The 26,164-nt window shown below is 38.6% G+C and overlaps 1 protein-coding gene across 2 annotated transcripts in view; it reads right to left on the bottom strand.

The window, feature by feature from the left end:
• Positions 1-271: 271 nt before the first annotated feature.
• Positions 272-26,164, bottom strand: part of LOC140227048 (galactosylceramide sulfotransferase-like) — a 173,213-nt gene continuing 147,320 nt past the window's right edge. For both annotated transcript variants that reach the window (XM_072307481.1, XM_072307480.1), the window contains one exon: positions 272-1,882. In XM_072307481.1, coding sequence (XP_072163582.1) covers positions 781-1,851 — 1,071 coding nt within the window. In that variant the 5' untranslated portion in view covers positions 1,852-1,882 and the 3' untranslated portion in view covers positions 272-780. The remainder of the gene's footprint in view (positions 1,883-26,164) is intronic.

Below are 26,164 nucleotides of genomic sequence, written 5' to 3'. Positions count from 1 at the left end.
GAGTGAAAAACAACAACAACAACAACAACAACAACAACAAACCTGAGGGCGATTCAATGCAAACTGTCAAAGATGCCTTGTAGCGCCAAAAATCATGTTATAATAAATGGTAACTGACTCGCATTGCGAGTGGTTGCTTACATACGAGCGGCATGTTGTAAGCGAAAGAAAACGTGTTTCTTCATTTTTTTCTTCCAAATATTACTACGCAGACACCTTCTTTTAAAATGCAGCTTTTTGCGTTTCGTAGCAGAATACACAAGGAGGAAACATCAGTGAAGTTTATTATTGCAACAATATAAGAACATGTATAGTAATGAACAGGATATCAACTTTATTTGATACCTCTATACCCTCATCCATTAGACATAGTACGCTTTCTCTACTGGAACAGACAAACCAATGGCTTCAATAGCATGAACTACATTAAAGAATGCACGGTGTACTTGTTCTTTAAAGTTCTTTGGCATAGGACTCGTAGCTTTTAAAGCACTCGTTAAAAACAATCATCTAAGATCTATGGCGTCTTCTGGATTTGACGCTACAAACCGTTCTTGCAGACCAGAAGCACATTCACATATCGCCTTCGAGGAAAACGGTCATTAACGACTTCCACATTCACATATCGCCTTCGAGGAAAACGGTCATTAACAACATGGAAGTGAATAGCGCCATCTTTTGTTGATCAGCCGGTTGCAATACGCACCTATTTTTTCCCCCTCTCCTTACTGGAATTCAGGAGGCAGATTATATCTGCAACACAGTTTTCTTCAGCATGTTTCAGGAATGAAAGACAGAATAATACACGTCTCGCAGATACGCTAGAGAAAACTTTGACGAAACTTCTCCGTTCTCGCGCATGCGGTCCTGTATAAGTGACGTGTAACTGACGTCACCGCGTAGAATGTCTCTGCATCTCGAGCTCGCGTTCGATTTCGGTTTGTACCTCAGTTCTCGCCCGTCATCGACTGTCGCTGTGAAATCGATGCACTCTTGTGTCACCTCAGTCTGCATGCGCTTGAACGTGGCAAGATCCTTGTAAAAACTTGGCCCGTATTCCTGGACCTTCTCCCAAAAAGTCCTGTTGAAACGCTCATAGAGTTTAGCGTCTGCGCAATTCCAACTTCGAATCTTCGTTCGAAGCTCGGGTGAGAGCGAATACCTGCGGCTGGGCACGCGAACACCGTTTGATAAGTAAAGAATATCATCGAAATCCCAGCACAGGAGTTTTTTCAAGAGTAAGAGCGACTCGTGATAATACTCTGTGATCATCACGAGGTCGATCTCTTTGGCGAGTGTCTCAATCTTGTAATCGACCATGTATTCGTCGTCGTGGTACTTGTGATCCAAGCCCAGGTCGAATAGCTGTTGGTTTCGCATGGCCTGCCAATAGTAGTCGTACGCTCTCATATTCAGGTACGTTCGTGGTTGCTTCATGAACTCTTCAATGGGTTGATCGTACTTGCTGAGGCCGATTTTTTCCGCCACCTTGAAGTAGCTGAACGCCGACTCGAACTGCGCAACGGGTTCCCTGATGATGGTCACGTATTTGGCGTGATGCACCACGGCGTCCATTTCGGGCCGGTTGTAGCGAGCGTGGTTTGTCAGCATGTCGAAACCCTCGCCAACGTTGGAGCAGTTTTTCGAAGACAGCGCCTCCTGGTCGGCGACAACGGAGCGATCAAAGAGGGAATTTTCAGTGAGTATGTGTCCAGCCGGGCGGACGGCGAACGAGAGGTTGTGGAGGTAGCCGAAACGCTCTAGGATGGAAGCTGTGGTGCTGCTCGCCGTCTTGTGTGTCTTGACAAAGACTATACGCCGCTGCTGAGAACACGTGCCATTTGATGACATCACATTTCTCTCTTCCTTCGTTTGAATTGCCCTGGACAACATGAAAGATAGAAAAAACAACAACATTCAGACGTGACTATATCTAGGCCCCATATCGTAAAAATCACATTATTAATCATATCTTAATGAGAGGCATTATGAATGACCGAATTTCGTGCACATAAAGATTAAAGGGAAGATAAACCCCAAGAACAATGTGGATTGAGTGAAAGCAGCAACATTAGTAGAACACATCAGTGAAAGTTTGAAGAAAATCGGACAATCGATGCAAAAGTTATGAATTTTTAAAGTTTTGATGTTGGAACCGCTGGATGAGGAGACTACTAGAGGTTATGACGTATGAGTGGACAACAATACCAAGAAAATATAAAGAAAATTCTGCAAAAATCCATTTTTCATGAAAATTACAAATTCCATCAACTTGATATTGATATATGTTAAGGGTAGCAATTATTCCCCCTGCTTTCTGAAAGCGGTTGGTCCATTGTTTTTTCATAATTCTAGAAAAGTGAATTTTTGTTGAATTTCCTTTGTATTTTCTTTGTATTGTTGTCCACTCATACGTCATATCCTCTAGTAGTCTCCTCATCCAGCGGTTCCAACACCAAAACTTTAAAAATTCATAACTTTTGCATCGATTGTCCGATTTTCCTCAAACTTTCACTGATGTGTTCTACTAATGTTGCTGCTTTCACTCAATCCACATTGTTCTTTGGGTTTACCTTCCCTTTAAAGATAGGAAAAAAAATATTCAGACGTGATGTTATCTAGGCCCATATTGTAAAATTCACAAGATTAATCATATCTTAATAAGAGGCAGACCAAATTTCGTACCCATAAACCAACAGGTCATGGTATAACAGACGACACATTGCTGTCCGAACACGTAAAATTTCAAAAATAATACCATGTGTACCAAAATTGCTCTCTGATCGACGCAGGGTTTATCATAGTTTACTCCGCGCTTTTACGCACACGTTTATGCGCGCATAGCGAAAGTCGAGTTCGGCGATTTCGGCGGTGAGCGAATTATTCCATGAACTTTGTTCACCAGTGCAGGTCTTTCTTTGAAAAATAAGAAGCATGCAGTTGTTCAAGTTATTAAATACTTAAGGAAAGGGTCGTTGTGCTCACAAGGAAGTGAACGAAAAATGTTATCTTTCTAGTTCCCTCTATTAACGGCTGTTTGTAAGAGAAGTCAGGAACCTTATCCTCTCCCAGAGAAGAGGATTTGTTTTCAATCAATATAGGGATGATAAGTTGCTTCTTTATTATTACTGGGTCGTTAAAGGGGATGGCTAGTAACTGATCAGTGGGAATGCTGGAGGATGATTGTTCCAATCCTTGTGGGATTCATTTAAAAGTACATTATATATCTATTCTTGTGTGAAAATTATTTGCTTCAGAATGGTCTGATATTCAAGTAATGTGCAGTTTAATGTTTCCAGGTAAGCGTCCCTGGTCAGTGACGGGGCATTAATCTGCACATTACTTGAATATGAGACCGTTCTGAAGCAAATGATTTTCACACAACAATAGATATATAATGTACTCTTAAATGAATCCCACAAGGATTGGAACAATCATCCCTCAGCATTCCCACCGATTCCCACTGATCGGTTACTAGCCTTCCCCTTTAAAGTTGCTTGCATATATCTGTATGTGACATGCTCCAACACTAGAATGCAGCACGTGACTGTGTTATTATTGCATATGGATTCCAGTGTCCACTGGTTTGATGCGGTATCTCTTACAAGCTTTTTGTAACAAGGAGCTGTATCAAAGTAGGCCTCATATATTCTAAAACGCCAGGATGCTTCAGTCTTTTCCATAGGACATTGTCACATCTATTTACACAGCCAATGACTTCCTTTTGTGACTCATAGAATAATATACACTTCCTCATACCGCTTGTATCCCACGAGTATCCGATTTTATATCTGGCATCTTTAGTGTTCAGAAAGACGTAAATCTCGATTCAGTAGCGTCTTCGAAAGATTTCGACAATAGATTTCTACCTAAGTACGACATCTCCACAATTACAGAGACAGCATTGTTATCGGAAGGGTTCGTTCCCATCACCCAAAAGAAAACAAGATAATGATCAGCACTATTTTATGACGAAGCAAATATTCCTGAGGTGCTGTGATTGTAACAAAAATTATATTTTAGACTTAGATTATGAGCAACCATATATATAACCAAAGAAACAACAACCCATTGTCCATGGCATCAATGATCGCGGAAAAGTCCGAGCCTTGATTTACTAACATGGGAACTATAATAACCAAGCCAAACAATGCACCCCAAGTTCGGGCAGATTCGATCAGATCTTGTTGGGAAGGATACATAGACCTTTACGATGCATTCTAGGACATGACAGTATATAAATTTCTTGTTAAGCATGACACCTCCATAGAGAGACAGCATCATGATCGGAACCGGTCGTTCCCATCACCCCCCCCCCCCCCGAAAAAAAAAGAAGATAATGATCAGCATTAAGTTAAGGACTAGTGGAGTATACCCAAATATTCCTGGGGTGCTGTGATTGCACGGTGCTATATCCAAAATGGAATCTAATATCCAGATGAAACTTTGAGCAACCACGAGTATACTCTTCAGGAAATAACAATCAGCCAGTGAAACAACAACCCATCGTCCATGTCAGCAATGATCGCGGAAAAGTCCCGAGCCTTGTTTCAAGAGAAACATTGGAACTATGTCAAGCCAAACAATGAACCCAAAGTTCGGGAAGATTCATATCAGATCTTGTTGGGAAGGATACATAGACCTTTACGATCGATGTATTCTAGGACATGAAAGTATATAAATTTCTTGTTAAGTATGACACCTCGATCGTATGGAGAGATAGCATTATGATCGGAGCCGACCGTTCCCACCACCCCTCCCTCCCCCCCCCCACAAAAAAGATAATGATCAGAGATACCCAGATATTGCTGAGGTGCTGTGATTGCGCGGTGCTGTAACCAAAATGGAATCTAATCCAGGTGAAACTATGAGCAACCATAGGTATACTCTTAAGGAAATAACAATCAGCCAGTGAAACAACAACCCATCGTCCATGTCATCAATGATCGCGGAAAAGTCCCGAGCCTTGTTTCAAGATAAACATTGGAACTATATCAAGCCAAACAATGAACCCAAAGTTCGGGCAGATTCATATCAGATCTTGCCGGGAAGGATACATAGGCATTTACGTTGTATTTTAGAACATGACAACGTGGTCGCAAGGTATATTGTTCTCACAATGGCATAGTGAAACAGTTCGTAACTTCTGAGGACTGATTGGTACCAAAATGTTTCCAAAGATCAGTTGACTTGATCGATTTTAGAGCATAAAGGGATTGTATAGTATTGGTGGAGATGAGAATTGGGCTTCTAAGTTTTTGTGAGATACCAAGAAACCACTTGATGAAATAGTACAGAGCAAACCATTTTAAGAGGAATTCAAAATTTATTAAAGGAAAATCGGTTTTGGAATTGCTGAGACATTCAAAAACAAAGTAAAACAAAGCGATCCTAATAAAAGATGGGTCCCGCTCTTTATTAGGAATGCTCTTTTTTGGCTATCTCAGTCATTTTAAAGCCGATTTTCATAAAGAGAGAAACCATAGAATCCCTCCTGGAATTACATGCTCTTTCATATTTCATGAGAGGTTTCTCATTATCTAAAATATTAGAAACCTGAAGTTTGGTCTCAACCAAAACTATACGATCCCTTTAATGAAACAGGCCCTAGGGAGTTTTGTTATCATATATATATATATATATATATGTGTGTGTGTGTGTGTGTGTGTGTTATATGTTATGTTGTAGGTATGATGGAACACAGCAACAATAACCCACAGTGCAATAAAACAGGCTTATCTGTGACACGAAGAGACATGGTATGGGATACAACGACGCCGTTATGAGAAGCATGGTCATTGGTCATAATTATCATAGACTATCGAGGTTCAAGTCTCGGTTTGTTTGAGTTTGGTTTGTTTGGGATTGTTTATCGGTGTAATGGCAGCAGGGCTCCCGATAGAATGAAATCAGCAGGTATATAGCAATGTTGTTGAATTGTCATGACCCGAATGACATCCATCATCAAACCAAAGGACTTAAAGAAATATGCCTGGGAGTTTGGAGGACAGAACAATGGTGGAATGTTTGAAATCTTTGATATCCATCAGAACATGATTCCACAATACCGCGTCCGTTGTTCGCCAGCCGTTATCACGTCTAGAACGTTCAGACGTCACAGTTTAGAGAGAGTGGGTATTGCATAGCCTTGTCTTAAGGCTGCAACGAGTTGTTGTCGTCTGCAGCACAGTACTAGTAGCCTGTGATCTGTTGTGAGAAGACGTCCTATACGACCTCGGAGAGTCATGCCTCGGCTTTTCTTAAGCTGCACGTGAAATCTGTGAGAGACATGACCTCCCATATAGGGTCACGCCATTCATTCATTCTTCATTCATTCATTCATTCATTCATTCATTCATTCATTCATCCATCCATCCATCCATCCATCCATCCATCCATCCATTCATTCATTCATCCATTCATTTATCATTCATCTATTCATTCATTGATTTATTTTCCATCTCCAACTTGATAATACACAATAAGGTACGTGATATCAAGTTGCATACATTATGCACACTCGATTCGTGAACGCATTCCTGTGAGAAGTGTATGTGTGATGTGTATCTCTCAAACACTGGGGAGGCAAATTAATTAATTTTTCTTTTCTTCTGATCAATCACACAAGGATGATGCTGCTTCCGCCACCGAGTGACGGCCTTTTATCTTCTTCTTTTCCCCACAAGTCTCTAACAAGTGAAACGAGGCTTCACTGCGTACGCCCATTTCCCATTTACACCAACTGTATCATGCGTGGTTACCGCAATTAGCCTGTGGCTGAGATCACTAGAGCACGGAGATTTACATAATTGCATCTCCAGTATTTGCCGACAACAGGTAACAAACACATTACAACGACCACTTCTGTCGTGAGAAGATTATTCTGCACTTGATCAAGAATGTAGAAGTGACACCGGTCTGCTAGCTATGTTTACGGGAGGAGGTGGCCTTCCGAGAAGAAAATTTGACGGCAGAAGTTTAATTCCTGCTCTGTTAATGAAAACAACTTAATGAATAAAAATCCCCCAAACAGAACGGCAGCTGAAGCTTCCTTGATATTGCTTAAAAATAACTAAGTTAGAAATAAAAATCGTTGTTTCACCTGCTTTAGCGTAACACTATAACGTCGATAGTCACAACATTATGAAAATTATATGACTTCATCTCCTATTATAATAGCCGCCTCTCTAAACATAATATTTCAGAGTAATATTTTACTTTTATATCTTGGTACAAGTCTACAATTACCTGACTCAATCACTGATTGGTAGCTCCTATTTTGTTTTCACTGTAAACTATCAAATAAAGGGAAAATGAGTGGAGTTTGGTAGGCAGGTCGATGAGAGATTAAATTCGTGGGGCGATGATCTTACCACGTCAGCATCTTAAATTTTTGCACATCCGACTTTGACAAACATGAAAAATATCACGGTTTCCGGTAAACGTTTACCCATGAGTTTCATATCTTTTTTTTTTTTTTTTTTTTTTTTTTTTTTTTTTTAAGTGAGCTTTTTATAACCCTATGTATGGATTTTTGCAACTTAAGTACCATACGTTTCTTGTATACGATTATAATGTTTGCGTCCATCCAGATGCAATTTCACGCATATCATAGACATACATGGGAAATGCACGGTATGGAATCACTACTAGTGTCCCCGAGCAACAATATAGAAAATATACAGATAGAAGGACCTCGATTATCCGGCCATGTCAGGACCGACAAGCGTCCGGATAATCCCTTGCGCTGGCCGGATATGCTCAAATACAAGACTTTCTTACATGTCATGCTATAGGGGTAAACACATCATGTTTCATACTTCAGGAATTGATACGGAAATAAAAAGAAATATACGTAAAATATCCCTTCATTTATTGTTTGTGTGATTGATAGAGACCGACGATGAGATAAATATCGCGACTCGTCGAATACTGCCGCTGCATTGTACTGTAAGTACTGCTGTGCACTCAGTGCCAGTGACAAGAGCGGCGCCAGTCTCTGAATATGTAGCGTGATGTAATCGTACGCTGTATTATGGTTGAACGTGTGTTTGTTATGAGTGAGATTTGGCACTGTATGAAATACATGGAAACATTAAGAAGAAGATGTCAGCAAGTCGACGTCCGGATAACCGATGGCCGAATAATCGAGGTCCTACTGTAATTTATAGGAACGGAGAGCACATCGAATCTCGATTGAACGAAACACAAAATTTAAAGGAACTATACAGCAGCATAGCATCTTCATGTGAATGACTAAGGGGGAAAAAAAGTCTTCCTCTTTTCTATACTCTGCACATGCTACGTCGTATATCAAAATGATAATGATACTCAGGAAAAGGTTTTGATGCTCATTAGTGAGGTTTCACTCTTCTGGGATAGGACAATCAGTCGATATATTAAAGAAATATTTGGAATACTGAGTGTAAAAAGTGTAAATAACCCTTCCACACATGTTTCTCAAGGTGAGTATAGGGTAATGACGAAGATATATCAAATTCGACGAAATCCTAAGGTATTATATTAGAGAAAGTTTTGTTAAAACGCATAATACGAGGAAATCATTTGAATAAACAATCACTGTCAAAAACCGCACTGCCAATATACGTTCCTCAAGTCGCCATAATTGATTCCTTGTGCATTGATCACAGTGCCATATAGCCATCGGTAAGCTTTCATCAGTTGTTTGACTTTATCAATAATGTGTCCGTATTAAAAAAAAACAACAAACAACAACAACAACACCCCCGAGTCAGCGCAAAATGCATTTCTCTTTTAATGTCCAAGTGGTGCAAAGAAAAGGGATCACGGTACAAAATCCAGTCAAGGTACCTACTATGGAAAAAAAGCATACTGTTAACGTGTCAAAGAAATGCAAATAGATAGTCCCCTTCAGAATTAGACAACCGTTATTAACACCTTACAGCACATGTCAAAGAACCGCCTCAGCAAAGTACGCCAGACAATAATGACCGCCGCCGATGTCTGCATGTGACTGTGAATGCCTGATGAACAAAAAGACAAAGCCAGAGTCAGCATTCTCTCCAGAATTGACCTCCACAATAATAAAGGTGTGTCAATTATCTTTCCAACATTGAGCACTGTGCAAATTGCACACCATGCTCAAGTTGGACTTAATTAAACATTATGTTAACATGTCCAATCTACCTGAATATAACCATGGCTACATTTTCTTCCTGTTTACATGAAAATTAACCAAAAAAAAAAAAAAAAATGACACGTATTCTTCAAATCAAAGTAGTGTAGTCTTGTAATGACCTAGCAACGATGACAGTGGGGAAGGTGATTTACAATGTTGCTTCCTGTCGATTAAAAGAGAAATGTGCTTTTGTATCTTTGTGCAGCAAAATGAGCGAGTTGTTACATGATGACATCAACGCCTCTTCTCTTGGAATTTTCTCATTCAGTTGCGAAAATATGATTTCGGTGAAAACACGCGAAACTTTAAAATGACATAAACTCGACCCTGTTATCTATTTGATTTTGAAGAAATTACAACGCTGTTTGTGTGAATTTGTTGTGGTGTGGAATTGCCCATAATGGGCATCTGGGGGCATTTCAGTAGCCTTATATTTGCCATGATCAGATAATACTGATGACGTTGGGGTCATACCAATGATGATGATGACGATGATGATGATAACGATGATGATGACGATGATGATAATGACAATGGACGTCATGATGACTTCTTGCTGCTAATACAAACTAATTTAGGTTTTCCCGGCCAATTTCGCACTTTTGTCAGTCCATTTGATAAAAGGTTCATTCAATTTAGCGAAAATCCTCGTCACTGCACATTCTGTCATTCAAAATTGCAACTTGTTCGTTCAATTTAGCATTTCGATCAATGAAATTCGCACATGTGCCTTTCGAATTCGTAAAACGGGCATTCAAATTGGCACGTGCTCTTCAGTCATTCAAATTCGCCAGCACTGGCGGAAAATGGTATTTCAGTCATTCAGTTTCGCGTATGGGCAGTCAAATTCCAAACATTCAAATTCCATTCATTCAAACATTCAAATTTGCGTAATGTTATTTGAAAAGGTGAGAACCGTGATTTATTCGTATTTAAATGTGAATTTTTGTTTCATCCACTGTTAAGTACATAGTAAAGGTATCTTTGACCCTAAATAACTAAATTTTGTTGTTCTGTAACGCCCCTCTTCTTTCATTCATGTTATCAGAACTATACATGTACCAGTACCATACATTCACTTCACTTCCTTATGTCCAGTTATGGCAGCACAAGTTAGATACAGCCGTATCTCTCAAGAAGACAGGGAAAGAATCATAGAAGCATTTGAGGGTAATAACCTTGACAAATTGATGGCTAGAGCTGATCCAAGAACCTTATTCCAGTGATGATTAACGCAATATGGCACCCACCAAATGAAAATAATGAAACATGCAGATGAAAGAAATAATCACGATGTTAACTGAAATCTCCTTCTCCCAATTAATGTCAAAACAAATTTAAAATTAATGTATCTGTGAATGAAATAATGCTATCGAACATTATAAACACATACACATAACATTATCTTTCAAGTACTGTTGCAAAGATGATATCAGAATAACGAATGAATACGAATATATGAAATGTTATGATTCTTACAAACAATACCTATGATGAATGAAAATGAAAAATAAAGGAATAAGAGCATAAACGTGTCTGCTAAATTGACTGCAGTAAATGCGAAATTGGATGCCCAAGAATGAATTCGAATGAACGAGCGCAGCGTATACGTGATCACGTGACTATATCATGCTAAATTGAATGAACGATTTGCGAAATGGTGCTTGTCTTACGAATTTGAACTGAAAAAGTGCTGATTCGAATGATGTTAAAGGTAATTTGAATGCTCCAAAATGAATTTGAATGAAAAGATGATAAAATTGAAATACGGAACATGCCATCTACGCTAAATTGTGCTAAATTGAATGCAGCAATTAGGAATAAGACTGAAGAAAGTGCGAAATTGGCCGGGAAAACCTATAATACAATGAAGATGTACTGATTGCGATATCAAAATGATGGATAACTCTGATGTCAAAATCATACACAACAGAAATACACATCTCACTCTTGGCTTTCGACCTTATGAGCCCCATGCATGAGAGTGAACTAGGGTTATTCCTGCGTAGCAAATGTTGATCCCCCCCTGAAAAAAAAAAAAATGTAAGCTGATCCTCTCGCCCAGTCCTGTCTCCCATTTCCTTGACGACATGTCTTTTAATTTTCTCGTCATTCTTGATCTCTTTCTCGCCTTTCCATTTTCGTCTCGTCCATGGTAATGTAGTCTGGCTCTCACGAAAGCGTGTCTTCGGGACACGGCCCTGCGCTGCCCCCTGTGTATAAAGAGTACGAGTAATCGATCCGCTCAACCAACCCTAATCTCGCTCGCCGACTGCAAACGGGTGCGGACCTCAAAGGACCACTGTTCAGTGACGCGTTTGTGATACAAGCTGTCTCCCTGCCATATTCTGCATAGATGCCGTCCTTATCATGTGATTCCTCAAAGTTTCAACATTCAAGATTCAACTTTATTTTCACTTCCATCAAATAAACAAAATACATTGCATACTTATGTACAGGATATTTGTAATACTTGCAGAACGTAATTTGACAATGTACATGTGAAAATGAGAAGTAGATCCAATTACATCCAATTATACATAAAGCGTATAATACAAGTCAACTAAGGATGAGGATGGAAGTGGAGGGTCCCACTAAGAAGCAGACCTTGTACGATATGGGACCCTCCGAAAATACACAAGACAGCAATATAAAACAAAATAAAACGAACCGATGTCAACTGACATCAAGACGATTGGGAAGGGAAAAAGAAAAAAAAAAGGAAAAAAAAAAGAGAAAAAAAAAAGAGAAAAAGGAAGTGGAAAAAAGGGGGAAAAACTACAGCACGTGCCATCGTGGACGCAAGCAATCTAGATTCCATAATGTGAAATAAGTGATGAAATACAAGCTGGACTGAATATAATGCAAAACATTTTTTATACGTAATTATGTTGATAAATAAGAATGCAGGCGAAAAAGAGAATAGACACATCGTTATATTTAGAATACAGACAGGAACGTAATTTTATTGAAGGAGGACTTAAATGTAAAAAAGAGTGATGACTTGACTGAGATGATAAAGGGAAACTAACTCGGTTGGATGTTGTAAGATTTCAATAAAGATAATTTTAATTTAATCTTGAAGGAGTTCAGAGATTGAGCTGTTGTAATATTGTTGTGAAGTGAATTCCAATACTTTGGCCCGTCGTAGATGAATGTGTTTCGAGCCAACAAAGTTCTCAGAAATGGCAAATGGAAGTAATTTGATCGCCGTGTTGGATAATTGTGAACGGGTTGATTTCTTTGAAACATTGTTTCAAATATGTTTGGAGGATTATTTTTGTTATATTTATACATGAATTGTCCTAGATTAAACAAATACAAATCGTTAATTTTCAATATTTTATGCTCATAAAATAGTGGGTCAGTATGGGACAAAAATGCAGTATGACATATGACACGGAGTGATTTCTTTCGCAATAAAAGTAATTTATCTAAAAATGTTTTACATGTATTTCCCCGCGCGAGAATACCGTAATTTAGATATGGCAATATTAAGGATGAATATAGTACAAGCAGGGACAAAGGAAAACAAAACTTAAGCTTATTAAGTATACCAATATTACGTGAAATAATTTTACATATACTGTCAATATGAAATTTCCATGAAAGCTTATTGTCAACTGTTATTCCGAGAAATTTTACATGGGAAACATTTTCGAGTGGAGTACCATCTAAAACAATATCAACAGACAATACCTCAGTAGAATTACTAAAGAGCATATATTTTGTTTTTTGAAGATTAAGAGATAGCTTATTTGCTTTTATCCACTGGGCAACATTTTCTAATTCTGAATTTATTGTATTAACAAGGGTAAGAAGATTATTGTGTGAAAAAATAGATTTGAGTCATCTGCAAAGAGAATAAAAGAAAAAACATCTGATGATCTACAAAAATCATTTATGTAAACATTAAACAACAGTGGACCTAATAAACTTCCCTGTGGCACCCCACATTTAATATTTAACATTTGTGAATTACAACCATTTAGAGAGACATAGTGTTTCCTGTTCATAAGGTAGCTCCTGAACCACTCCAAGGCCTTCCCGCGCACTCCATAATGATGTAATTTGTTAAGTAAAATATCATGATTGATGGTGTCGAAGGCCTTGGAGAAGTCCAGGAACAAGTATTTACTCACCTATCAGATGAGAAGATTTATTGATAGCATGTGCCACTTTTTCTATAAAACTCAATAATGCATGTGTAGTGCTATGTTTCTCCCCATTACCACAACTGAGAATTCGAAAATATATGATTGAATTTAAAGAAATTAATAGTTCTTTTATAAATAATTTTTCAAGAATTTTTGACAATGCACATAACAAAGAAATTGGTCGGTAATTATTTACGTCTAATTTGTCACCTTTTTTTTTAAACAAAGGGATGACTTTTGCTTTCTTCATACTTTCGGGGAAGGTGCCGTTAAAAAGGGATAAATTAAACATATGAGCTAAAGGATCCGCAATTGACGATATTAACCCCTTTAAAAGAAAATTGCTGATGTCATCGTGTCCAGCACTTTTTTTTTTTTGGCACTATCTCCTGAGTGTATGTTGGATTAAAAAATATTGAACTAGAATTTGGTGGACCAAAAAATTCGGAAAAATGTTTTGTGGAGGGAGGAATATTACTTGTCAGGCTTTCCCCAATTGAAGAAAAATGATTATTCAAAATATTACAAATTTGATGAGGATCTTCAAAAATTTCGCCATCGAATCTAATTTTTGTAATATTTGACTCAACATTTGATACATTCATGGCTTGCTTTAAAACTTTCCATGTATTTTGCATATCATGCCTGTAAAATTGTAACTGATTAGTATAATATTTTTTCTTTTCTATGCGTATAATTTTCGTCAAAAGTATTCATATAACTAGTTTATTTCAACTTTGATTGTTGTCAAGCGCTGCTGCACTGCGTGCTGGATATCGCAGAAGTGTTGAGAAAGCTTAAATTATAATATTATAAAAGGTGTTCATGTCCCCAATGACAGAAAATTACATTAGATTAGAACAAGGCTTACGGTAAAACATTACAAAATTAAAGGCGTCCCTTCAAGAACACTTAGACTCGATCACTTTTTGTGGATTGATAAGAAAATGCCGCTTGTATTGTTTCGAGCATGCGCGCTTTACCTTTCATGCTTTCTCCTTTACGAACGAATAGATTGAATCAAATAATTCCCACATTCAAGTCTGTATTAGGTGCTGAGCTGAATGAGTTACTCGCATCTGGCGTGACGTATTAGACAAAACCGCTACCTGTTATGTGCGCACTCGTTATTCTATCGATACACCAGCGTCAGGCACGTCAGATGAACGCCTCGTGAACGACGAAGTAGTTTTGAATATCAGAATATGCTGTGTATTTGTTGGCAATTCGAAAACATCAGGGACGACTAAGTATTTCAAAGGTGGTTTGAATCTAAAACATTTTGAACAAGAGCCAGATATACCGAGACCATCACGCATCTTCACTTTCAACTTGCGATGAGACAGAAGAAATGCTTACAGGGAATCAAAGTTTAATTTTTTTCCCTGTGCTGCTACAGACCTATAATAGGTAAAATTAATGTCATCTTAAAAGCACCGTTTAACAAGGTTTCTAGGGTGAAAATCGGTCTATAATCATTCACTTTGTAAAAGTGAAGCTATATCGTGATGAAGTTAAAGTGACAGTTAAAGGCATTGAGGTAACAAGTCCCTGTGTGACTGGATTTGCCATATATCGATTTCGCAAAGACAGTACTGTTATAGCATAAACACCTTCTGTTAACACGGTCTTTTGTTCAAAGAAATCCCTTTCACGGAGCACGCGAACGATTTGCGAAGGACGCGAATGGCAAAATCCAGCATTCGTATTTTGGTCTGCAAAAGATCGCCAAACGAACGTGAGGGTTCGGAAGCGTCGTCAATTGTTCGCAAATGTTGTTTTTACTTCGGCGAAAATTTCAAAAAAGTTTGAAATTTTTTGCGAACCTTTTCCGCACACTTAGTCGTGATTTGCTCCTGAATTGTTCTCGAAAGTGTCTTTAAAGCCTCGTCATATGCGCAAGACCTTCGCAAGACACGCGCGATGTTCGCAAAATGTTCATGAAACCCCAGACTCCGAAACTTTGGAGAATGTCTCGCGTATGTTACGCGAAATCTGCGAAGTTTTTCCGATCATTTTACGACGTAATCGCAAACTGTTCGCGTACTTTTTGAGACATTCTCGCGAACGTTTAGCGCACGTTTGGGGGATGTATGACCTATATGTTTTCTACAAATAAAAATCGTAGCATACATCTAAACATCAAGCAATTATTAACAACTATAGCAACAAAAGAAATTAAAGACTAGCAAAGAGAAAGAAATGTTTGATCTACAAACAAAATCGCAGAATACACTTAAAATTAATCTAAAGTATGTAAAATTTCATTTGAACTATAGAGATTATGTGTTGGAGGAACTGCAAAAAAAAAAAAAAAAAAAAAAAATCCAGTGCTTTACTAGTGGAGATAGGTCCTAGGAAAAAACAAAATGTAGGCAAGCACACGATGGAGAAATGAGAGAAAAAGAAAGGAGAAATAGAGGAAAGAAAAAAAAAATCAACTCAAGACAGCTTCCACCTCTCCTTGGGTACATTTTCTCCTATGATGATTGAAAATTTTTCGGTTTTCGCATTTCCGTCGCGTGTTCTTCGTGTACGTAACATGCTGTACTTTAGCAATGATACACACGACATTCGCACATACGTCGTGGAAACTTCGCACAAATTGCGCAAAGAATAGTTTTCGGCTTCACTGTCGGAACGCATTCGGAGAAAAACTTTTCCGAATGTTGGATTTTGTCCTTCGCGTCCTTTGCAAATCGTTCGCGTGCTCCGTGAAATCCCACCCTTATGTGAAATGTGAGTGACCAGGGGCCCGTTTCATAAAACTTGTCATCAGTGACAAGCAACGGAAATCCTTGCATCTGATTGGCTGAGAGCAAATTTGTCATAGAAATGTGGCAGTTGTCACTGATGACAAGTTTTATGAAACAGGCCCCTGGTCGCCGTTTCTCACATCAGTCGCTTTCATGGGTGCATGAACCCTATTCTAGTGTACAAAATGACCCGATGGGGAGGCGGATATTACAACGAATGGTCGCGTAAAGTCAATTGGTACATGTGACGATTCGTTACGATTATGACTCGAAGTGGTCCATCTATCTCTGTCATGTCGCATGACGTTGCAACATGTTTAGACAGCATGACCCTCATTGCATGTCAACATTAGTTGTGTTGCACGCTGTACTATTCTGTTTTTCAGTATAGTTTCTTTCGCGGTATGCCGCCTATGCCAACAAAGGCTGTATCTGAGAGGACAGGAAATAATGTTATTTAATTCTCCTACGACAAAAATGGGCACATTGTAAAGCATCTTATTTTGCTTTTGATCTCTACACACTTTACATAGGCTTGGGTGATAGGGTGAACGGCTCAAAGCAGAATCCTGCAGTACACGGTGATTGATTTTGAAGTGCAGTTTTATACTAATTCGAAAGAAATGTTTACAATTAAACTGGCTCTCTTTTTAAACAGCATCATTTTTTTTATGGTCTTAAATGTATACAATATCAAACATGCATCATTAGATGCTAACAGTGATGTTTTCAGATAACATGTATCTCTGATAAGCATGATAGATATGCCCGATGTTCTTCGAACAAAGACACGATCTTGTGTCTAGTGATTTACTGTACATACAAAATATTATAACAGACATGAATAGATACATGCCACGGAAACAATTTTACTCTTTAGACTTAGAAGCTTAAATTAAAGAAATATTCTATTTCATGTGCACTTTGTTTAAACCCGGAACAACATATATTATATCTCAACTCAATCATCAATATACACTATTTATGTTAGCCAAGTATTTTCATACTGTTTACTGTTTAGACTGTGAAGTTTAAATAAAAAAAAAATTATATTTCATGTGCACCTTGTGTAAAGCAGGAAAAACACATTACGCTTAAAATCTCAATTCAATCATCAATTACATTATTTATGTTAGCCAAGCTTCCTCAAGTATTTTCATACCATGAATAAAAGGGTGCACTTTGTGTACCATGTGGTTCTTTTCTTTTCTAACATCACATATACATGGAATTTCTTGGTACTTTATGCCAATGTAAATACAACCTGTAATACACAATATCTTTTGATTAAGTATGACTTATGGACCCCATTGCAAACCCTAAACATTATGTGAATCATTGTATGCTGACCATTATATGATTGATCATACACAGAAAATATCTTGTGATCAAGGGCCGAAGTAAATTAACTATTGAAGCAAGCAGAAACATCTTTATAGAGGAAAAATCCTCCAAGATGTGAAAAGCAATAGATTCACTATTTAATATTAACGATTACCTTCGTTTTCTCATACTGATCATTCACTTGAATACTAGCAATATACTTGAAGGCAGACCTTGGAATAAGTTGTAATAGCATGTTAGGTTTTCGATAAAATACTAGTAGAAAGACTGCGTCCGTGCTGAATTATCCAGTGTGTTATCTCTGTTGATTTAACTTTACTAACCGCATTGGAGTCTTCAACAACTTCAAGAACTTGAACTGTTACCAACTCCTTAAAATTCTTTTTGAACCGAACTAGAACATTTCTTCAATAGGAATAACTAACGTAGTTTATCTTCCCCAGAAGCATTCCACTGTATTACGACAGAGACGTGTATGCAAATAGGTATTTGCATGATTTTATAGGTTACCAAACGCTCTTGGATGAGGGATCGAAAAAGCCATCACTATCTTTCAACAGCTTTTCTGTTTATAATGCACTGCCATTTTATACACGAATATCCTCATCACATAGGGTTACCATGAGAATGTCAAAGTTTGTCAGAGATGTGCCCGAAGGCTGTCCATGATGATAATGATGATACCGATGACATCCCAACAGGCAATTTACCTGGAAAAAAATACAATCGCTCGCAATAAGGCTCGTCATTCTCGTATTACGACGGGGAGTATAATATATAGGACGGAAACATCCATATATAGATGTATGATGAGATTGGCTGCAAGCAAGGCTACCAGGTACGATGTGCAGCGACCGGCGCTGCGCGTCAACCAGCTCCAGTTCAGGCGGTATCGACGGCGTGACGATTCGAGAAATTGGGTGTCGCGTTCCGTCGTCAGCATCGGCTGCGGCGCTGAAAGCATAATTTGCTTATCTATGCTCCATATCTACAGTATACAAAATGACGCACAGGTCTGAGTGCGTCAGTCGGAATTGTGTGCATAATGTAACTATGGAATGCTTAACCCACGAGGCGAAGCCGAGTGGGTTTTAGGCTAAATTCCATAGTTACCGCATGCACACTATATTCCGCCTGACGCACGAAAAGACATGTGCGTCATCTGTTCTATAGAATGGGTAATTTTCTTGCCAAAAACCCACTTTTCTATCGTGTTACCCGATGACAAATTTACTGGATGCATTTCCTTTTGGCTTGCCATAGACGAGAGCCCGAAAACCATGCATCAGTTTTTACTGGACGCATGTAATGGTTTATCCTCAGAACCCTGCATCCAGCACAGTGAAACCCCGTTATACCGAGGTCCGTGGGACCGGCGATATTACCTCGTTATAACCGGTACCTCGTTATAACCGTCCGCATCAAAAAACAAAGAAAAACAAAATGACGTCATATACCCATCAGTCAAACTTAAGAACATTCTTTGCGTTGTTATTACACAATTATGGATCATTATTATTGAGAGAATAGAGGGAAATTATTTGTGAATTGATACAAAAAAGACGAAAAAAGTAGGGGTTGAAATGCGTTCATTCTTTATTTTTGTTCAGAAAATATCTTCGCATAATAGTTGCACATTATGTTCTTGACAAGTAGGCCTATACAATGTATTACATTCGTGATTCTTTCTACACCTATTTCTTCCTCTTGTATTGAACCATTCTGAAAGAATATTTTTCGTTTGTGAAATACAATGTAAAATGACAATGAACAAAATCAGATTGTATAAAATGCGTTTGTTAATTTGTCTAAACACCGGCGCAAATAGAGTAACGTACATGCGTTGTTTATCGTAACTTTCGAGGTATTTTACGCTGTTGGTGCCCAGCGGGAATGCGATGATTTCGTAAATCATTTCAGCTGTAATCTTATATAATGTATGATAGTTGCGCCCGAAGGAATTAAAAATACGTTCTTTATTTTCTTCGGAAAATCTCTTCGCGTTTTGTACATCCGTTCTTGAAAAATATGCGACAGGGAATTTGGAAGGTTATGATCCTTTTTACGCAAATCTGTGCCTCTAAAGACCATTCTGAAAAAAAGAAAAATCTTCATTGTGAAATGCAGTGTTAAATGATAATGAACAATCCCAGATCTATTCAAACTGTTGAATGCGTTTGTTTCTTTTTCTGAACACCGACTCAAGTAGATTAACATGCATTACTCAACTATTTTTACGCTCATATACTGCCACCCGGCGGGATCGCGTTGATTTGATTAATTATTTCGGCTTTAATTATACACACTCATATTTACACTATCATTTGTTAAATGATAGTGAACAAAGCCAGATCTATTCAAACTGTTAAACAAGCGTTTGCTTCTTTTTCTGAACACCGACTCAAATAAGTAGATTAACGTGCGTTTTTCAAATATTTTTACGCTACTGTCACACGACGGGATCGCGGTGATCTCATTAATTATATCGGCTTTAATCATACAAATCCATATATACTAACCAGCAAAACAAGTGTAAGTCGGAACTAAAAATGGAAAGGATATAATGATGAGTTACATACGCATTCCAATTGTCCATTTTTGGCCACGTTTGTCGCTACATGAAAAGCTTTTTAATGCGTTATTTTTTTTTTCTCTCTCTCTCGTTTCAATGTGGTCTGACCTTTTATCACGCCACGTATCTCGCGAAAAAGAAAATCCAATTAGTAGGAACATCGGAAGGTATTCCTGTGTCTAATCGCGTGGGTTAGAAGATAACATGAAAGGAACGGAACTCTGCAAAACGGGAAATAGTAGAGCAGATAAGCCGAAAAATTTTGCAAAATTTGACTTAAGCATGAAACTTTCACCAGTGTTAGCACATGTTATAAGATTCATTTTGAGATCGGGAGGTAAGTCTGAATTGAATTGAAATGACCTCCAAAGGTCAATGACCTCAAAATTTGATAAAAATAGATATTTTGTGTCATTGATGAATGTTAAATATGGTAATGATGTGCCAAAAACTCATTTTTTTTTTTGTTACAGTGGAATTGTCTTCATGCTCCATACAACCCTGACAGGTTTCTACCTTTGACAACTGATGACCTCCAGAGGTCAATGACCTCAAAATATCAGAATATTGATATTTTGTCATTGATTAATGATAAACACGCCAATGATGTACTAACCCCCCCTTTTTTTTTAAACAGTGGAATTGCCTCCATGTTCCATGATCCCTGACAGGTTTCTACCTTTGACCTCTGATGACCTCCAGAGGTCAATGACCTCAAATTATCAGAATTTTGATATTTTGTGCAATTGGTTGATGATAAACATGATAACGATGTCTTAAAAATTAATTTGTGTTACAACTGAATCGCTTTCCTATTCCTCAGATCAAGGGAAATTATTTACATGTCTCTGCCTTTGACCTCTGAGGACTGTGACAGGTCAATGACCTCAAAATATGAGAATATTGATATTTGACGTATATTCAATGGTTAACTGTATACCTGGTGTGCAATCATGCATTATGCTATTAGCATTTATGCTACAATAGAAGTGTCTTCTCATTCCACAGAACATTGGTCATTACCCTGTGTATATCCGACTTTGACATCTAAGCACAATGTGAGGTCAGACTTTTAGAATATCAAAATTTGTGTAGGATTACATATATTGATGTTTGGCTTCATTGGTTTAATCCTAAAAGTTTAATCATGTACAAATCGCGCCTTGACGTTATAATCAAAGCATGTATGCATATTCCACAGAGCATTGGTTCATAGTAAAAGGTCTCAGGAATGTGAGCGGTCAATTACTTCTGAAATGAAGCTTACGTGTCTTCAGTGATGGCAGTGACCTCAAATATAAAATTTATGTTTGGGTTAGTTATGCAGCCTCGCTTGCATGAAATTAGGTGCAACATTATCCAATTTGCACTGGACAAAATTTGTACGCTTTAACATGGAAGGTGGGGAGAGGAGTACCATATTTTGGGTAGATGCTTAATTGTTTGTGAACTGGCATATGGGAAAGTCCCTTGAACTGGACGAAAGGGTGAAAGGTGCTAACCAGAAAGCAACAGGCCCACCTCATCGGGTGTATGTCACAACTCAAACAACCCAAGAGTCGTACAGCCCATGAGTTACGCAGCCCATGAGTCATACATTCTGTGACCTAAACACTAGATGATCAAGGTCCATGAGCTCGACATCAAATGTATAGGACCACAAGCTGTGCGGTCCGCAAGCTCGACACTAAAGGAAAACAAGGCCCACGGTACGAGATTAATATATGTATTTCAGAGAGCTTAATCTATTAAGTGTATGTCTTGTGGACCCCCCCCCCCCCCCATGTGTCGGACTCTTATGGGCCTGGTATGCCTATGCTTAGTGTCAAGCTCATGGGCAATGCTACCTAGTTTCGAACTGGCGGGCCTGTGTTGGCCAGTGTCAAGCTCGTGGGCTGTATGGTTCCGATGAACGATTCATGGTCCTGGAGCATACAGTGACGTCATGGACCATCTGGAAAACGACATACTGTGAGGCCTAACATGCATTCCACATGAACTACTGTTGTAATCCTGTGTCTTGCAACTTGCTATTGGTTATCCAGTTAAGTTTAGGTCATTAAGTCAGGCAACTTGGGCATTTTTGATGACATCTTTAGGTACCTCACTTCCAAATAGGAGTGGAACTACTATTTGCTCTAATTGTCTTCTTTATACTCGATACTCCTGAACAATATTGGGCCTGGCCAAGACTTGTGCCCCCATGCCCAAATATCGCTTGTTTCCAATATGGCCGCCATCCGGTTTGCATCCAATGTGTGAATCAGGGTACGCTGGCAGCGGCTAATATCACCTGAATGATCCGGTTAAAACTCTGCCAGCAAGTGATGATTCAGTGTAACCTCCTGCTGAAATTGGTCTATGATCTATACCCTCAATCTCTTTCAAGACAGGGCACCATCTGCGTCTTCAGTGAAGCATGCGGTGGAGCCAGGAGACCTCCCTGATGGAGCTTACATTGCACAGATCGGCACACAGATCTCCACCACGACTAAACTGGATAGACATCCTGAGGTCACACCATTATAGCGTTCTTACAGGTGCACAGTCACTGTATGCGATCATCAGAGTCTTCCAATGGCAATATCTACACGGTTTGGGTGAAGGCAAGCTTGTCTCTATGATGGGTGCATTGCACATAGAGTACTTGATCCACGAGATGATGTCGGAAAATGCGAGGCTGTATTGCAGGTGGCCTATTGCATGTGACCTTCAATTTGTTTTTCACATTATATTGACATGTTTAACAGACTGTAACTCACCAAGATGCCTCTTGAAATGTTTTGAAAAAACTTCTGCTTGACATTTCACATGAGCGGATGATTATCAGTTGTCTTTCTGCTATCATCGTGTGTGAAACAAAGTATACTCGGGCGCCATTGACGTGAGCAGACGTGTTCTTTGCTTGCTCTCCAAAAATCATCGTAAAATGATCTAATAGAACTTCAAATACTTAGTACTCGGATTCTGTCAAACTACAATGCATGCTGTCACATTATGAACACTATCTGGTACTCAGTCAAACGCAAGAAGGACTCTCAACAAGAATATCGGTATCTATTTGAGGAATCCAAGCCACCAACTTCACCATGCCAACTACGAGGTCCAGCCAAAGTGTGGATTCCAATGGTCCTCATTCCAATCTCGCGTCCGGCAAGTCAGTTGACCACAACCCGCCAAACGCACAGCACATAGATAGCAACGGAGGACACCGAGCCGCCTACTCAACTGGCGACATTGTTGAAGCAATAATTCAAGCTTTCAGCGACCACAAGTCTTGAGCAAGCTGATTCCAGCTCTCACCCAGGCTCTACATGATGGTTTTATCATGGAATTGGAGATAAGAGACAAAACGATCGAGAAACCAAGTACGCAAGGAAATGGACCACACCCAAGCCAAACTGGAGGAAATGGAGCAGTATTCTCGACGAAATTGTTTGGTCGTTCACGGGGTACCCTAGACACCAGGTGAAAACACGAATGCCATTATCTGTGACGTAGCAAAAAAAAAAAAAAAATAAGCAGGACATCGCCACGACGGACATTGACAGTTCCCATCGTATTGGCCAGCGAGGGAAAAGCGACAGGAAGGGAAGACCCGCAGCTCGCCCTATAGTCGTGAAGTTCAGCCGATATGATCCACGAGCGCTCTTCTATGCGAACAGGAAAGAGCTTAAGGGTATGAACATCTATGTTCATGAGAGTCTCACCGGTGAAAGGAAAGGATGGCTGAACGAAGCTCGAAAATCGTACCCAACACCTACCAACAAAGTGTGGTCACAGGATGGCAAGATAAAGATCCGAACTCAAAACAACAGACTTCTGACGGTCGTGTGTAAAGCAGATCTCAAAAAGCTGAATATCACATAGAAAATCATTGACTTACGGAACTTTGAACTCATGCGCGTTCCAATCCTAAAAGTGCATAACATTTTTCTTTCTTTGCACTTCGATAATTACTCAATCCTTGTAACCACTGTAATTATCCTAAGAAACTCTCAACTTCCTTTATTATTTGTACCTTTTTTTTTAATGTCCGTGAGCCATAATGAAATGTAATATATGTTTCAAAGTAGTACGAAACAAGAATGATAAGTACCAATGCATATGCGGCACTGTGTGCCATGAAAATTTTGTTTCCGATGTAGATGCCGAGAAATCGTCCTCTCGGACATGGTTATGCTCCTTCTGTATGGCAGCAGAGTTCCCATTTAACCAGATAGTAGATGATGATGAATTCCAGTGTACACTGGAATCTTTTTTCGTAGCAATGTTGACATTGATACCTCCAAACTTAGTGCCTCTATTGTAAATGTCCTCTCATTTGATGAAAAAGGATATTGAATCTGATTGCAATTTGGAAGATTTAGACAGTCCCTGTCACTATTAATTCAGTGACACAAAGTTTCGAATTTACAAATGCCAAACACCTTATCACTTTTTCATTTGAATGCTCGAAGTCTTGCCTCAAAATTCCACCGAGTTCAAGATTACCTCCAGACTTTAACTCATCAATTCAGTATATATGCATTCACTGAAACATGGTTTGAAGAAAATGTTGCTGCGATGTACAATTTAGCTGGATATAACTTTGTTCATAAAGCAAGAGAAAAGAGAGGCGGTGGTTATTGTATGTATATCCAAAATGATTTCGCCTTTAAAAACCGATCGGATGTGCAGTTTGATTAGGAGAATGTCGATACCCTCTTTGTTGAGATTGAACAGGCGTCCAGAAAGAATGTCATTATCGGCGTGATTTACAAAGCCCTAAAGAGATGAGTTCTCGACATGCTACGCCTGTGTCTAAGTAAAACAGCACGTGAGAATAAACCATGTTACTGAATGGGGGACTTTAATTTTGATCTTTTTAAACATTCATGCCACGGTGGTACTAATGAATTGTTGAATGTGTTTAATTCATTCTGTTTTAGACCAATCATAACCAAACCCACTCGTGTAAAAAATCATTCCTGTACATGTATTGATAACATCTTTACGAATGTAACTGACAAATTATTTTTTTTTTCTGGTGTATTATACACCGATATTTCCGATCATTTTCCAATTTTTCAGTTCACTCATGATGGGGTTAATGTTAACTTTGTTAAATCACCACGTGTTGCCACACAACTTTGTATTTCATCCCTTACTGAGGAACTTATAAAGTCAGTTGACTTTACAGCTGTTACAAACCAGTCAGATGTTAATTCTGCGTATGATACATTTATAGATATTTTTACCAGTGTTTGCAAGAAACATACTAAATCTAGATATAAAAGATAAAGACAAGAAACGGGCAAAGAAACCTTGGATCACATCTGGTATTCTCCGGTCCAAGAATACGAGGCAGAGAGAGGTATTTAAAAACAAAACAGTTGTATGATCACAAACGTTACGTGCGTTTTCGTAACAAGTTAACCGATGTTATGAGATTCTCAAGAAAGTCGTATTATGCACGTCTCCTGGAAACTAATCAAAACAATTTGAAAAAGACGTGGAATGTTCTGAAAGAGCTACTCGGTAAAAACACACACAAACCTTTGCCCTCTGTTGTTTTAAAACACAATAAAAAGTGTTCAGTGAAAATGAGATTGCCAACATTTTTAACGATTATTTCAGTCATATTGGTAAAAATGTTGCCTCACATATTGAAGCCTCAGAAGAACACTTCACATCTTTTTTTTTTTGCTCAGATAATATTATGTCATTATCTATGTATCCAACTGATGAATGTGAAATTTTGAAAGTCACCTCTTAAATGAAACTATCTATGTCCACAGGTACTGATGGTATTAACTCCAGTGTTATAAAAGATGTTATATCATTTATGTCGATTCCTATCACACATAATTGCAATTTGTCTATGTCAACTGGTGTTTTTCCAGAATCGATGAAAGTCAGTAAAGTAGTTCCTATTTTCAAAAATGGTGATGTCAGTGCTTTAAGTAACTACCGACCTATTTCCCTTCTTCCAACGTTGTCGAAAATTCTTGAGCGCATTGTCTATGATAGGCTGTACAACCCCCTGACCACCCACGAGGTCCTAACGAACAAACAGTTCGGTTTTCGAGCTAACCATTTAACTGAGTTGGCATTGCTCTCAATATATGCAACTGAATTGCTCAATTCATTTTATGATGAAAAGAAACTAGGACTGGGTGTTTACATTGATCTC

Source organism: Diadema setosum, chromosome 4, assembly GCF_964275005.1.
Source record: "Diadema setosum chromosome 4, eeDiaSeto1, whole genome shotgun sequence".
Lineage (NCBI taxonomy): Eukaryota > Metazoa > Echinodermata > Echinoidea > Diadematoida > Diadematidae > Diadema > Diadema setosum.
This window is presented reverse-complemented; position numbering and strand designations above follow the sequence as displayed.